This window comes from Macrobrachium rosenbergii, chromosome 1, assembly GCF_040412425.1.
Source record: "Macrobrachium rosenbergii isolate ZJJX-2024 chromosome 1, ASM4041242v1, whole genome shotgun sequence".
In the NCBI taxonomy this organism is placed as follows: Eukaryota; Metazoa; Arthropoda; class Malacostraca; order Decapoda; family Palaemonidae; genus Macrobrachium; species Macrobrachium rosenbergii.
The window spans coordinates 7,618,974-7,635,668 of record NC_089741.1 but is presented as its reverse complement, the minus strand read 5'-3'; the positions used below and the strand labels follow the sequence as shown (position 1 = coordinate 7,635,668).

Here is a 16,695-nt window from a genome sequence, read left to right as displayed (position 1 = left end):
ACTGCATTAATATGAATACAGTAGTCTAGCAAGGCACTATTTGTCTTCTATTCAGTACCAGATTTATGAAGGTAAATGTACAACATGTCATTTGAGTTGAAACTCTGTTATTGAGACCGACAGATTGGAACTTCATTTTGGTCTAATGAGCATCATGATTAACTGTGACAAAATTTCACTGTCAAAAATTACTTATGCAGACTTTCATTTGCATTAAAGATCAAAGACGCTGTGTAGACAGGCTAAATTGCACGGTTTATCCAAGAGCCTTTTTTTTTATATTTTATCACGGATAAGAGCATGTGCTCTGTATAGGCTATATGCTGATGAACTACTTGAAAAAGGAGTCATCACTCATCACAAACGAAGCTATCGTTTACACCAGAGGAATTTCACTACGACAAATTCCATACGTACAGTCAATATGCACGAAGAGTTTTCATAGTTCAAATAGAGTTAACATGACAGGTCGGAAAGGTTGAGTGAAAGAATATGGGGGAGTGACAGTAGCTCTGGCGCTCTGTAGTATTGACATAGACTAAGAAGCCATCGATATGGGGACCATCAGTAATCTGAAAACCCTGATCAGACCAGTCAGCCTTGTTAACCAAACCAGTACCCCTAGGACCAGAGGACTCAGGGGCAATAGTTGCTCCCATACATGATGCAACGGAGGCAGCAGTACCATTATCAAGAGCCCCATCAGTCCTGTCTGCAGAAGAGGACTGACTGCAGGAAGCCGTATGAGACTCCCTGCAGGAAGAAGACATAGCGGCCCCCTTCTTCCTCTAGCGGAAGCCAAACGGGAAAAGTAGTAGCACCAGACGACAGAGACGTAGATGAAGAAGAGAATGACAGCTTCCTTCTGCGTTTCTTTGACTTCTTGCTGAGCACAGCTGAGGTAATGACGAGGACAGGAAATAGAAAAGTACTACCCCCAAGGAGGAGGATGACTGCTCCTCAAGGCACATCACCAATGGCACAAGCAAGGCACACTGTGTAGGTGGTCTGCGAGCCAGTCCAGACATTGATGGTGGAAGTCATTACAGTCACTGTAGAAGCAGTCACGGGGCCAACTTACCGGACAAGAGGTTGAAAGCAGAGCAAAAATATGGGCTCCCCCAAGAGACCTACAGAGGGCCATAACTCCCTATGCCTGCCGGCCTCCGTTGCACCAGAAAGAGAAGGCTGCTTAGTGGGGAGACTTTCCTTTCACCCCGAGAGGGTGTTTACTGGAGAAAGACTCACTCTCTCTCTCCCTCAGAGTGAAACAAGGCCTCCAAGGAAATGCCGGAATGGTCATCCTCTCGCCCCTCAGTGGCTTGCTACTGAACGATCAGTGGAAGTTAGTGAAGGGGAAACTCCTCCCTTAGGAGTAGAAACAGTGGGCGGAAGCTTAATGGGAGAGAGGAATGTCGACAAAATCTTCTGCAGGGATTTTGCCAGCAAAGCCTCTTATATAGCCAGTGTACAGTAGATATCAGTGGAAATAGTGAACGAGACCTCGTAATCTTTACGTGTAGAATAATCACTGACGTGAAGGACGAACGCGATGGTTCTCATTCAGGGTGAAATTCCTGTTTCTTTTGTTACATGTCCTTTATTCTTGGGGAGTGCACTGCACGTTGCACTTTTGATTAATTAGAATTCTGGAACTAAGAAATTTGCTTACTGTAACGTAATTAAAAACTTGAAATTTCTGAAAAAGACGCCCTTTGCTGAAGCCAGGCAAAGCAACGCACCGTGTCCTCACTCATATTCTAGCACTCTATCAATTGAATGTGTTATTGGTGTGTGGTTTTTTTCCCGGGTAACCGGCCACCTGCTAAGATCGACCACGAGGCTTTAGATAATTGCAGCGATCGACCACGAGGCTTTAGGTAATTGCAGCGATCGACCACGAGGCTTTAGGTAATTGCAGCGATCGACCACGAGGCTTCATGTAATTGCAGTAATTGTAATCTGATTTAATCGATGCCCATCTCAACTACTGTGTTGAATTTTAATGTGTTGCGAAGTAGCACAGCATTGGTGAGCCAGGTGCCGATGGGCAAAATTCTAGGCTCAATTGAATAGCGATTTAAGTGAAATAGTAGCGAAGTTCAACGTAATTTTTGTGCCTTAATTCAGCCTCACGTGCTCCAGAATTCATCCCTTTTTCCTTGAATTATTTCATATGCTAACAATTTAAAGTAGCTTTCCAGTAGCTGCAACCTACATTATTTCATTGTGAGACGAGGGCTGAGCATCTCGGTGCATATCCTCGTCTGCAACTTTTGTGGTTTGTGATTGCTTGCTTGAATTAACGTAAAATAATTGTAAATTTGCACATAACTTTTCATAGTAACGTAATTTTAAATAGCTTGGGTATGTGTTTTTGTGGTGTACTTTACTTTTGTGGTAAAAGCAGAAAATGTAGGCTACTCGCGTTTGGTGGAGCTACTACCCTGTAGTGCTGGTTCTAAGCCATAGTCATTGGACCTCGTATCCTTGCCCAGAACAACGGCCACGAACTGGTATAAAAGTCGAGAAAATTTCTCGATAAGGAAGGTGGCGCAAACCTCCCTACAGCAGGTGTCACGGGCAGAGACTTCCTCTCTAATGACACCAGGGAAATCTTCCTTTCATTCTTCCTAGCCACAAACTTCACCGATTGTTGCGAGGGTCACTCACAGCACTCAGAACAAGGGCTATCACAATTACAGAAATATTTTCTGCAAAAGGTGCAGAGTATGTGTGTCAGTTTCCCCAGATGAGAGGATTCTCTTACAAGGCCTGTCCTTACCAAATAGCACTAGATAGGCTACTCATAGGCTTTCTCTGGTTGGAGAAGAAAGCCTTGGGTGACTCATGGGTTTGGCCCACGACTAAACAACAAACCACAAATCGTAAAAAAGTAAGGAAATACACACATGAAAAGTCAGATTATTTGTAGAGTAAAGGGCAAATTCGGTACACAGAGTTGAAAGTGAGATATTTGGACGTGACGGCGGTCGAAAGCGAAGTGGAGTGCAGAGCGCAGACCAACAGGTGGGCGGGGCCTCCCCACCCGTCAATAGTTAACTACCCTGTGAGATACTCGTCCATAGGCTACTAGAATTAGAGCAGAAATCAAATATAAGTACCATTCTCGAATAGATGTGATTATGTTATCCTTATTACCACGACATGCAATAGAGACGTACATATTTCTACAAAATTCACGTAGTTGAAGATATATGGGATTTCACGTTTAAAACTTACAAATAAAGTTCTTATTTGTCAGTTACCTGACAGGAGTCAGTTTACAACAAAAATTCAAATTAGTAATATCTTATGGCAACAGACGATACTAGTCGTAATCCTATAGTGGGCAAGGAATAGGTCATCTGATAATATGTAAATACACAACGACACTCAAAAGATGTCGTGCGGACGATTTCTCACAATTGCGTTGTTGTCACGCAAGGCTTTCAGCCGTTTCTGGCTAAGTGACAACATTGAGCATGGGCTACTGTCCACTTTGTTCATAGTATTATTTTTTTCACAACAGATAAATACAAAAACAAAAACTGATGCCAAGGAGAATTCCCCATAATCATAAAAAATAAGCATATATATCTATAGGCTTACAGCTAACATACGTGTATAAACAGCGGCAACAAACAACCCCCCCCCCTCGGTTTTTACTCATAATTTCTGTACAGTGAATGGAAGCTTATCAGAGACATACTGAATAAACGAAGTGTCATGAGGTATCAAGAACAAGAGAAAACGACAAAAATACAGTTCCCAGTTTTCGTCCGAGAGACAGAATTTAGAAGGAAGAGCAGCCTACTCCTGCACCTTTCATAATCATTGCAATCAGGCTTTGTCATCTTTCCATAACATTTACAAAACTGCTGTTTTGATTTTGTCCATTATTAACAAGTTGCTCAAAAAAACTAACGCTAACCATTTTTTACTTGCTCCCATACGAATTCACTGAGCTACAAAATTATTTCTGAAGTCCATATAAGGACGTTAATACTTTACTCAGGTTCCTATACTTAGGCCCCTTTCAAGAGAGTGTCACGGTTATTGTTTAGGGCCACATTCCTTGGTTTGGCACTTCGTTCTTTTGGCAAACAGACTTGTTTCATTTGAAGATACCATGATACGCATACTGAGGCGAAATGAGTTGAATCTTTCATACAAAATAAGATTATTCTCCGTGTACTTCGGCGAAATCTTGAGAAACATCTTGGTGGAAGAAATAAGGAACTTCAGCAGAAGGGAGTAATTGTAACAGTAAATACGGTATCTACTGCTTCATTAAATCAAATAAAACGGTCTATCAGATAATCTGCAACTCGTTATAACAACACCGGAGGTGAACATTACCCAGGGCTACCAATGAGAGATTATTATTATTATTATTATTATTATTATTATTATTATTATTATTATTATTATTATTATTATTATTATTATTATTACTTTGCTTGGTTTTATGTACAGCCCTCCACAAGGATAATTCTGTTAAAACTTGGCTGGTTTGGAAGCAAAGATGATATCTTCATAATCAGAGGGCTTTTATTCACTGCAAGAATGCATCATACAAGGTTTACATGACGACAGAATAAGCCAAGAATGAAGCAGGAGTTGCTGGCTTTTTGGAGTTCCAACAATCTGTCAGGCACCCACAACAAACAGTCGACTATCAATACGATAGAGCCAAACACTTTTGAAAAAGATAATACACAAATGAATGTCACTACTCCTTTAAAGAAACTAAATAAAAATATTACAGACCTGCAAATTAGGCATAAAGGAAAATGCAGTTTTGCAACATCAACATTCATGACAACATCTAGCGTTTATGACAACACTAGGCTCACAAAGAAAATGAAAAACATACTCAAGGTGGACTAAAATAAACTGAACACCAACACTCCTCACATTAAGAGTGTTTTTCAAAACTAACACACACCCAACATTGACCTGAGTCTAACGAATCTTTCTGCAGGCAAACCTTTTGTGAAATATCAGCTAACATTTCAGAGGTAGGACAGTACTGTATCTCAATTTGATCAGAAGCAACTAGATCACGAACATAATGATATTTTATACTTATATGCTTAGTCTTAGGATGGTCCTTGGGATTCTTAGCAAGGCATATTGCAGACTTATTATCTTCATATATTAACATAGGACCTCCATTACCAAAATGTAATTCATTAAAAAGTGACTTTAGCCAAAATGCCTCTTGAGCAGCACTAGACAGAGCAACATATTTTGCCTCAGCAGTTGACAGTGCAACACATGACTGTTTATTTGTACACCATGATATTAAGCCACTGCTAAGTGAGAAACAATATCCTGATGTAGATTTGCGATCATTTTTATCTCCAGCCCAATCTGTATCTGAGTACGCAACACAAGAAATTGAATTCTGTTTAGAATACAGAATACCTAAATCACACGTGGCCCGGAAATAACGAAAAATTCTTTTTACAGCAGACCAATGATACCTTGTTGGATTGGTACAGAATTTGGCAACATTACATATAGCAAATGTCATATCAGGTCTAATTCTAGCAGACAAATAAAGTAAACTACCAACAGCAGACTGATAGATTTCACTACTGAGCAAATCTGATTCTTCTGTAGCCTTCTCAAGGGTACAATTAACTTCAACAGGAGTAGACACTGGTTTTGATTTATCTAAACCAAATCTCTTAAGTAATGTTTCGGTATAAGCAGACTGATTAATACAGATCTTATCACTATCTTGAAACACTTTAACACCAAGAAAATAATGCAACTGACCCAAATCTTTCATTTTATACTTGTTACTTAATGCTGCTTTAATTTCTGTTAAACAATCCAGAGATTCACAAACAATTACAATATCATCAACATACACAGCAACAATACACAAGACATTATCAGAAAAACTAGTATAAATACAGGAATCACTACTTGCCTGTTGAAATTTCAGTGATTTTAGGTAAGCATCCAATGATGAATTCCAACATTTTGGAGCCTGCTTAAGACCATAGATTGCCTTATCTAATTTACAGAAAAAATTTTCCTTCCCTTTTTCAATAAAACCCTCAGGTTGAGTCATATACAACTTTTCTGAAAGTTTGCCATTCAAAAATGCCGATGACACATCCATGTGGTGAACATGAAGGTTATGCTGAGCTGCCAGAGCCAACAATGAACGGACGGACTCAAACCTTACCACTGGACTAAATGTTTCATCATAGTCAATCCCAATTTTCTGAGAAAAACCTTGTGCCACTAATCTGGCCTTGCAAGAGCATACAGTTCCATCTGCAGCTACTTTGCTACTTTCTTCTTAAAGATCCATTTACAATTAATGGGTTTACGTTCTAATGGAGATTCAACTAAGGACCACACATTTTTCTCGTAGATAGAGTCCATCTCATTTTGCATAGCTCTTCTCCATTTTTCAGCTTCTGGACCACAGAGAGCTTCTTCAACTGTTGAAGGTTCATCCAGTTCTCCTATACACGAATTAACCCATTCTCCTAACCTGACAGGAGGTTTCCTTTCTCTAGCTGAACGTCGAACATTTATTTCTGAATCAGCAGACTCATCAATATCACTCTCAGGTGATGCCTGAAATTCAATGTAAACTCGGCAAGAAAAGTGAAGATACAGTTTTCATTAGATTTCGTTCATCGAATTTCAATTTTTTTCTTACAGAAAACACATAATCTTGGTAAATTTACTCTAGAATATGAAAATGCAATGCAAATTATATCATATATGTTAAATCTGCAAAACAAAAACGTTCAGATACTTAAAAACACCATGCATGTACGAAGTAATCAGAATTTCTCAGATGACTTCGTTCATAGAGATCTAAAAGATAGTATGTGGATATCTCGGTGTAGTACTATTCATCAGAACGGCAATATTTACTCGTTTTCCGTTATGAACAGGCTTATTATTGCATCATCATACGAGGTAATGATAATTTCTTTAATTTTTACACATTCATGTTTGTATTTCACGGTGTTAAACGTCAGCTGGAATTAATGGCAGTAAATGTTGTGACACCTAGGGTAGGTTGACTAAATCTATTTAAATCCGCAAGAGCGTTCTCTATGATGTGAAGGGCAGCGCGGGAGCTTTGGCGGGAAAACACAAGTAACTGGATGTTTCTTGACGTTGCCATAGTTTCTCTCTCTCTCTCTCTCTCGCCATTGCTAAAACATACTATACCAATATAGTGTTGCTCAATCTCTAAAAGAAAAAACAATGAAATGAGTAGCTCTACCGATAGGCCTAGGCATACACAACAGCAGACTCTCTCTCTCTCTCTCTCTCTCTCTCTCTCATCATAACAATGCATTCGTTCCTTTTCGTTGGACATTGCTCAAATTTAACTCTTGATTTCATTATGGAAGATCGCGTTTCCGATTATGCAAGCATTCCGTTCAATGTGGTGTCATAAATTCATTTGTGTAAGGTTGCTTGGTAAGTTACGTCGAAAAATGTTTATTTTGCTCAGAACTGTCGTTGCAAATTACAACTTGAACAAATACTGTGAAACTTACTAGTGCATTTAAGTATCAATGATTTCATTATCGTAGAATATGATTGAAAGTTATAAGAGGTCAAGCAAAAAACAAACACAATAAGATGGAAGCTCCTCCCCTTTCTAAAGTTGCCAGATGTCGCATTATTGAGCAACATATGTCCGAAGATTTAAAAAAACTGTATCCTCACTTTCCTTGCCGAGTGTACTTTGGATTACACGGTGAATCCTCACTTGGTGACTCCTTCTCAAAAGTTATAGACTTTGATTCATCAAAAATAACATCTCTGCTATGAAAAATCCTTTTTGTGTCAAGGTTGTAAAGACGATAGCCTTTGGTTGTAGAACCATAACCAAGCAAAATGCATTTCCTTGATTTAGGATCTAATTTCTCTCTTTCATCCTTTGGAATATGGACATGAGATATACAGCCAAAGGTACGGAAATGTTTTACATTAGGCTCCCGTCCATTCAGTGCTTCATATGGTGTCTTGTCTTTCAAGACAGAATTAGGACTTCTATAACGCACATATGCTGCAGTTGACACAGCTTCAGCCCAAAAGGTCTTAGGCAACCTTGCATCAGATAACATGGCTCTCACAGCCTCCACAAGAGTCCTGTTCATGCGTTCTGCAACCCCATTTTGTTCAGGAGTCTTGGGAATTGTCTTTTCATGACGAATACATTCATCTTGCAGATATCCTTCAAACTCAACAGATGTATATATACTCTCCACCATTGTCTGTGCGCAAAATCTTAATTTTCTTCTCACACTGGTGTTCAACAAGAGTTTTCCAACTCTTAAAAACACTAAAAACATCCCCTTTACTCTTCAAAATATACACCCAGACATACCTTGAGGCATCATCTATAAAAGTAACAAAATAATTTCCACCACCCAAAGAACCTGGGTTCATCTTACCACAGACATCACTGTGAATTAAATCTAAAATCTTATATTCTTTTCTAACCTCTCCAGTACGAAATGACGATCTATGAATTTTACCACCAGAACAATTGTCACAGACATATGAGTCTTTAGTAATTTTGCAATCAATGCCACTAACCACATTTTTGGAAATCAACTTTCTCACATTATTCATTCCAAGATGACAAAATCGTCTATGGCGTAAGATTTCATCTGAATATACATTTGAACAATGAGCAGCTGTCTTTTGGAAACAATCAAGCATATATAATTTTCCTAACTTTTTCCCCACAGCTAGCAACTTATTTTTCTTACTGAAAATCTTGCATGAATGTTCATAAAATTGTGTCACCTTACCTCCTAATGTAACCTGAGAAATAGAAATCAAGTTACGAGCTAAATCTGGCACATACAAAACTCTTTCAAATATACGGTTTTCTACCTTATTGTTAGGTAAATCAACTTGCAAAGACACAGAGCCTTCACCAACAACTGTAAGTGGTCTCCCATCACCCACTTCAACTTTAACAAGTGTTCTTAGATTTACAAAATTAGAAAAGAAAAACTTATCATTACACATATGCTGAGTAGCACCTGAATCAAGTACCCAAGAGTCATTACATGTATCACTAGTAGTTAAAGCACTTACAAATAAAGTAACCTCATCATCACTACCTTGCCCTTTGGTAACTAGGCTTTGTTTAACCTTATGACCCTGACTCTTTTCATTATTCTCTTTCCTTTTCTTGCACTTTTCAATAAAAATATAACAATTTTTCTTTACATGACCTGTCTTGTTGCATTCAAAACACTAACACTCTTTTTCTGTTTAGCAAGTAAAGACTTAATTTCACTTTCCTGCATAGGCTTAAGCCTATCACCTTTAATTATATATTCTTCATGCAGCAACCTCTCAGTGACCGATTCCCATGAAGGAACTTTTTCCATAGCTTCCAGAGCTGTCACTAAAGTTGAATAATCATCAGGAAATGAAGCTAATAAATTTATTACCCTGTCTTCATCTTCTATTGGATCACCAATAACTGCTAATTCTTCCAAAATTTCTGCAAAAGTTTTAAGATATCCTTGTAAATCATCACCAGGCTTCAGCTTCAGACTGTATAATTTTCTTTTTAACCTGAATTTATTGGCCCATACTTTTTCTGAAATGTATCCTGCAGTTTCTGCCATACCACTTTTGGATCTTTAGGATCACCTATTAAATTAAGTAAAGAAGTCTAGGCTCTACCGCTAACACAATTGTAGCTAAAGCTCTGTCTTTTCTTGACTCAAACTTCCAAACAGCTGCTTCAGCATCTATTGCAGAAGGAGCTTCTTCTGTCCCTTCCACAATTCTGAACAAATCATCTTTTACCAAATGCATTTTTACCTGCACTTTCCACGTAGCATAATAATTCTTCTCATTTAACGGCACTAAGGTAATCTTACCGGGCTCCATGGCTGGGTATCTTCTCTTGACAACTCACCAAAATGACAGTCATCCAACAACGACGACAGTCGATGATGAGAGGACTCCACTGACATCCATAGTAGTGGTGGGCGTAATCGATTACTTTTTAAAAATCTCAGTAGTCGATTATATTTCCAAGTAGTCGATTACCGTCTTTTTTTTTACGAGACAAAACATGTAAATATGTTCCTATTCATGAACAAAAATGAATAGAATAGCTGAACAGATGTTGATTAGTACATAATTTTGATTTCTGTAAGACATTTATATTTCTTTTAAAAGGATTTTCAAAATTTATTTTGCTTTCTTATAGAAAATAATAAATATGTTCTTATTCAAAAACAAAATTTATAAACTAAATAGGAGTATCTAGCTTATTTTATTTTATTTCTTTAAGAGTTAAGACGTTTATTTTTCATTCAAAAATAAGTTTTTTTTTTTCATTTTCTTATCAGGTAGCTCTTCGTATCTTCATGGAAAATAAAGAATAAGAATATTCGTCTGTTTTATTTTAGGATAAAGACTCGGGGAATTTTTCTTTTCTTAATTCATTATTCATATAAATGGATTATCGATATTTACTTGTGTGCATAATTTAATAACAAACACATTACATATACTGTAGGTTTAAACTTGAACTCATTGCCAATGCCAGTCCTCATTTGTTATAATTTTCAAGGATTCTTGGCTTAGAGAGAGAGAAATAAACCATAATTGTATAAATTAATACCAAGGACCTCTGGACTTGATTATACTGTAGTACTACGTGTAATGTACCAGTTTCCTATGAAAGTAATCGTTAAGTAATCGATTAGGCCTACTGATCACCAAAGTAATCGAAATAATCGACTACCAAAAAAGATGAGTTGTGTCCATATCTAATCCACAGATGACGACAGCACACCAAAAATGACAGTAACCCACCAACGATTCTTTGTGGCATACAACTCTGTCCCTGCTAATAAGGCTCTGCATTAATCAAGCCTATCTAGTACTAGCCTTGGTACTCCGTCGAAATTCACAGCCGCCCAAAAGCAAACGATTAACCATAGCCTAGCTTACTGTTACCTACACCGCTAACTGTCTTCTCATCTTCACTTGTGACTGGGCCGATAACCATTGTTAAAACTTGGTTGGTTTGGAAGCAAAGATTATATCTTCATAATCAGTTGGCTTTTATTTGCTGTAAGAATGTACAATACAAGGTTTACATGACGACAGAATAAGCCAAGAATGAAGCACCGAGTTGCTGGGCTTTTTGGAGTTACAACAATCTATCAGGCAGTGCTGCCAGATAATTATTTTAAAAATCTGAAAATTTTCTGTAAAAAATCTGTAGAAATCTGTAGATGTGAAATAAAATCTTGAAATAAATCTGCAGGATCACGTGTTTATTCATAAACACTTTTTCGTCTATTTGCACATAATTAGGATGAAATTCTGACAAATAAGAGAAGATAAACTCAATATTACTTTTATGTTCTGAACACCGTCGAAATTATACAGTGTATTTCCCCAAATCGCTATAAATAACAAGAATTTAGGGACACTATAACTTGTTATACTCTAATAAAAGTTCAAAACAAAACAGGATCCTTTGTACTACAAAATGGGAGAATTAAGGAAGTTACTTTGCTCACATATTACTTTGCTCATAGAAACATGTCCAGTTCAAATCAGTGTCTCTTTTAAGACAACAAAATTATAAGTCCTACATTTCTTGGCTATCATACTACTTCCAGACTTCCTTGCGATTTACAGTAAGTCATTTGCTGTAATAATCTCAAAACATGATGTATTTTTTACCAATTGTTTTGTATGGAACAAACCTGAGTTTGAGTAGGTAACCTATTTCTTTATTTATTTTTGTCCAATTTATAACAGAACCAATTTTTTCAAAAATAAATTTTTTAGTTGGGTAAGAGCAACAAAGTTTGAAAAACTTGGAAACAAATATATTGTGCATTTGCCTAACTGATGCTACTTGACTCCAGAATAGTTATGGTGTCAAATCAAGGTTAACATCAAGTCCTTCAAGGAAATGACTAAGCAGCCTCGACTTTACTTCAAAGCAAAAGAAGACGCCAGATGAATTAAGGAAGGTCATTCTTTATCCAGTCAAATCTGAGTCAAAAGGAAATCTTTTGTGATTCTGATTCATAAAAAAATTCCAATCTGTTTAGCTGAAATACTATAATTCTTGTGTATCATACAGGGCTTCATTTCTCAGTTCAGTCCTTACTTTGATACCAAGATACATTTCCTTCAAAGGTTTGAATCCTCAAGGTTCCCATGTGTTTATTTTCTTGAGTGGTGTCTAATCAACACAAGCATTTCTGAGATGGCATTCCAAAATTATTTTACGAACTGAAGTATAGGCTACAGTAGGCTATACTGGAAATCTGTAAAATGCTTAACTAATGTGACTCAGATAATATTAGTTTGTTTAAGTTATCGAACACTGACAAACAAAATCTATAAATGATAGATATAATTCAATTATATCGTCGCATAGTCACTACAAAATAGATTCCAGACCTGTAAGCTTGTCACCCAGAACAGCTATCCGTAATATGAAGTGTCAATGCACTGTCACCCAGAACAGCATCCGTAATATAAACCGTCAATGCACTGTACTGTTCAGTTCCTCATTGGCAGGGTGGTATCGTTCTTGGCTAGCATTCTGCTGGGCCCGCGTTCGATTCTCCGACTGGCCAATGAAGAATTAGAGAAATTTATTTCTGGTGATAGAAATTAATTTCTCTTTATAATGTGGTTCGGATTCCACAATAAGTTGTAGGTCTTGTTGGTTCTTAGCCACATAAAATAAGTCTAATCCTTCGGGCCAGCCCTAGGAGAGCTGTTAATCAGCTCAGTGGTCTGGTTAAACTAAGGTATACTTTAACTGTACTGTTCATTCTGTCCACATCCATAAACAGCACCGAATCATAAATAGTAAAGTGGCTTGCTGCTCCTGAAATATCAATAGCACTCCTAAGATGTTTACATTTAGGTCTGGAATTATGTAGCCTACATACACATGAGAGCAAATTACTTTAGGGTACCATTATTTTCAACTATTTAAAAAAAATTATAATTTCGCAGCTCAGTTTTAGGAATTGGAGACGAGAACGGTAAAAATCTGTAATTTTCGCCTGTTGTCGAGGAAAAACCTGAAAATCTGAAGCACTCTAAAAAATCTGTAGATTTCAGATTAATCTGTACATCTGGCAACACTGCTGAATGTCAGGCACCCACAACAAACAGTGGACTATCAATACGATAGAGCCAAACACTTTTGAAAAAGATAATACACAAATGAATGTCACTACTCCTTTAAAGAAACTCAATAAAAATATTACAGACCTGCAAATTAGGCATAAAGGAAAATGCAGTTTTGCAACATCAACATTCATGATAACATCTAGCGTTTATGACAACACTAGGCTCTCAAAGAAAATGAAAAACATACTCAAGGTGGACTAAAATAAACTGAACACCAACACATTCCCTCTCTGGGCGGGTCCATGTACGTTTTCGAAATAAGGTGCTTCTTATGTTTTCTAATTGTCCTCAGTGTTTTCTCGTCAGTATCGTAGCTTCTGCAGAATAGGAGTCTTTAGTTCCTTTTCAAATCTGCATTCTTCTTGCATGCTCCTCACTTCCGGATCGTTTATCAGATTTCTAATAGTGTCAGTTTTATTTCCTACCGACTGTATGCTTATCAAATTGCATAGAAGATTATTAGTCAAAGCCATGGTCCGTATTATTTTTCACCTTTGATACATATTCTTTCTATACTGTGCACTTATTGCCATCATATGTTTTATGTTTAGTATTACTATGGCCTTTCTTTAGACAATTTTTACACCTGAAGATGCTGCTAGCACATTCATTTGATTTGTGATTTTCACCACATCTAGGGCAAGCTTGGTCATTTCTACAATCTGTTGCGCTATGACCAAATTCCTGACATTTATAGCGCTGATAGGGCATGTAGCAGGCGAATACTTTGCAGCGGCTATATATACAGTGTAAATACTCTATCACCTCTATCATAGATAGCTTTTCGTGTTTGTGGTGTGCATTTGATGATACTGTATACGGTTTGTATTTGTCATTTTTGGCTGCCATTTCCTTTACAATTTTTAGGTCGTCATTTTCAGAGATGAGGTTATTTATCCATGGATTTTTCTTTACAATGTTAGCAACAATGTCATCTTCGTCCTTCGGGACATAGACTACTTTTATTTTTGGTTTAAGTGTACCTTTCTCATTTGCTGATATATTGCTGATTGCCTGAATCTCCATTTTTGCCATTTCTAAGTTTTTCCTGTCTGGAAATCTTACAAATAAGTGTCCATCTCTTGTTGTTTTCACCTGTTCAACTGGGGCCATTTTTTGACTCATAAATTGTCTCTTCATTTGCTGCTGTGCTCTCTTCGCCTGTAGATTTGATCAGAAGCACTCTTTTTGTCTTTAATGATTCAGCTTACGTTTTATTCATGTTTGTCATGGCCTTTACATCTTTACCAACATTGTCAATTTTGCTTTGGATTTCATCTATGTTCATCATTACGTTACTAGTTTTCTGAACCGAATCCTGAATCAACTTTGTCAGTGTCTCTGTGTTTTCTTTTATTTCTTCAAGTTCATCTTCGATGAGTTTTTTTGTGTGTTCTTTGTTCAGGCTTCCTGCAATTATTACAGACGTACACTCGGCAAGAAAAGTGAAGATACAGTTTTCATTACATTTCGTTCATCAAATTTTAATTTTTGTTCTCACAGAAAACACATAGTCTCGGTAAATTTACTCTAGAATATGAAAATACAATGCAAATTATATCAGATATGTTAAATCTGCAAAACAAAAACGTTCAGATACTTAAAAACACCATGCATGTGTCCGAAGTGATCAGAATTTCTCAGATGACTTCGTTCATAGACATCTAAAAGATAGTGTGTGGATATCTCGGTGTAGTACTGTTCATCAGAACAGCAATATTTACTCGTTTTCCGTTATGAACAGGCTTATTATTGCATCATCATATGAGGTAATGATAATTTCTTTAATTTTTACACATTCATGTTTGTATTTCACGGTGTTAAACGTCAGCTGGAATTAATGGCAGTGTTGTGTCCTCGTCCCTTAGTACTTAGGTTCCAAGAAGACAGGTTGGTACTTCACGTACTTTATTCTGGTATATCAATTACAAGCAAGCAGACCCATGCCTCTGCTGGCGTCCCAGTTCGTGGATGGCGGGAGATTTCTAACAACAACTCCCCAAAGGTTCAACACAGTAGAATGAGAGAGTAGTGTTTCTCAATACATTACACTCCTCCCCCCTTAGGTTAACACAAAAGAAATTAAATTTGTTCAATGAGTCTCCTAGGTTTTTTACTTACTCTGGTAGATTTTCTTACAATGGCACCAGTATCACAATTACTGTTCTCTGATCCTACTACGTCTACATTGGGATTACAAATCCTACTTGAGTTCTGAATAGGGTTATTTGTTTCTTCTAATCCTTGTACAGTATGGGGAGAAGAAACTACAGGAACATAAGGAATCATTGTATCTTTTAATAGTGATGGTTCATCAGTTGCTCTAGTATTATACATTTTTCTCTCAAATAACTGTGATAGGTGACGCTTCCAAGTCAAAATACCATTAACATCTACAGAAACTAAATAATTCCTTTCACCCAGAACTTTGATAATCTTAGCTTCTACCCATTCTGGTCCTTTACCAAAATTCCTGGCATATACTGCATCACCAACTCTGAACTTAGACTCATGAACGTAAAACTCATCTCCTTGTTTAGGCATTATAACATCTAGTGGACCCTTAAATTTCCTTCCAAATAATAATTCAGCTGGGGAGCAGCCAGTAGAAGACTGTACTGTACGTCTATAGGTATACAAAAATTTTGCCGTTCTGGTTTTACAGGCAATTTACAATCAAACTTTTGAAATTAGTTTTGAATATTCGGACAGCCCGTTCTGCAAGCCCATTTGTACTTGGATTATATGGTGCTCCTGAACAATGTCTAACACCATTTTTCTGAAAGAAATTCTGAGTCTCCTAGACATAAAACAAGTTGCATTATCAGATACAATTGTGTCAGGAATACCATAATTAGCAAAACATGACCTTAAACACTGTATGGTATCCTCTGAAGTTACATTCCAGCATGCTCGACCTTGCTCACTATATTTTTGCTTTCCAGTTCTTTCAAACTATTCTCAATTTTACATTTATAATGATAAGGAACAGATCTGGCTTTAAAATACTTAGGCACAGCATTTTCTTTTAACATTAATTGACATTCATAATTTGTAATGGGTGATCCTTCCATCACCTGATACTCATTGAACATTTTTACACCATCAAGCTTAGGCCTAGATGCACTACTTGGGGTAATAAGAGGACCTTTAAATTTATCATCACTCACATTATCAATTTGTACCCACTGGTATTTCAATTTCTTCATCAAAGACCTGCCTGCTAAATTTAAATCATTATCTACAACAAAAAACTTTTGTCCCTTGACCATTTGGCCTTTAAAAGAAACATCACAATTTATTTCACCATACACCTGCATTTCCGCTTTATCATAATTAGCTAAGCGTTTCCTTGTTGGTAATGGTGTTAAATTCAATTTATTAGCATCATGCCGTGAAATAGTGGATGCACCACTGCCAGTGTCTAATTCAAATTCTAGGGGAAACCCATTTAACCTTAAAATTTCTCTATATGGT

The 16,695-nt window shown here is 37.0% G+C and overlaps 1 protein-coding gene across 1 annotated transcript; it reads right to left on the bottom strand.

Moving 5' to 3' along the window:
- Positions 1-13,728: 13,728 nt before the first annotated feature.
- Positions 13,729-14,331, bottom strand: LOC136839294 (uncharacterized). The gene has a single exon (XM_067105157.1). It carries the CDS (start codon positions 14,329-14,331, stop codon positions 13,729-13,731), a length of 603 nt encoding a protein of 200 aa, XP_066961258.1.
- Between the last annotated feature and the right edge of the window lie 2,364 nt (positions 14,332-16,695).

Coding starts and splice junctions, on each gene's coding strand:
- LOC136839294 (XM_067105157.1), bottom strand. CDS start 14,331: ATGGCCCCAGTTGAACAGGTGAAAACAACAAGAGATGGACACTTATTT.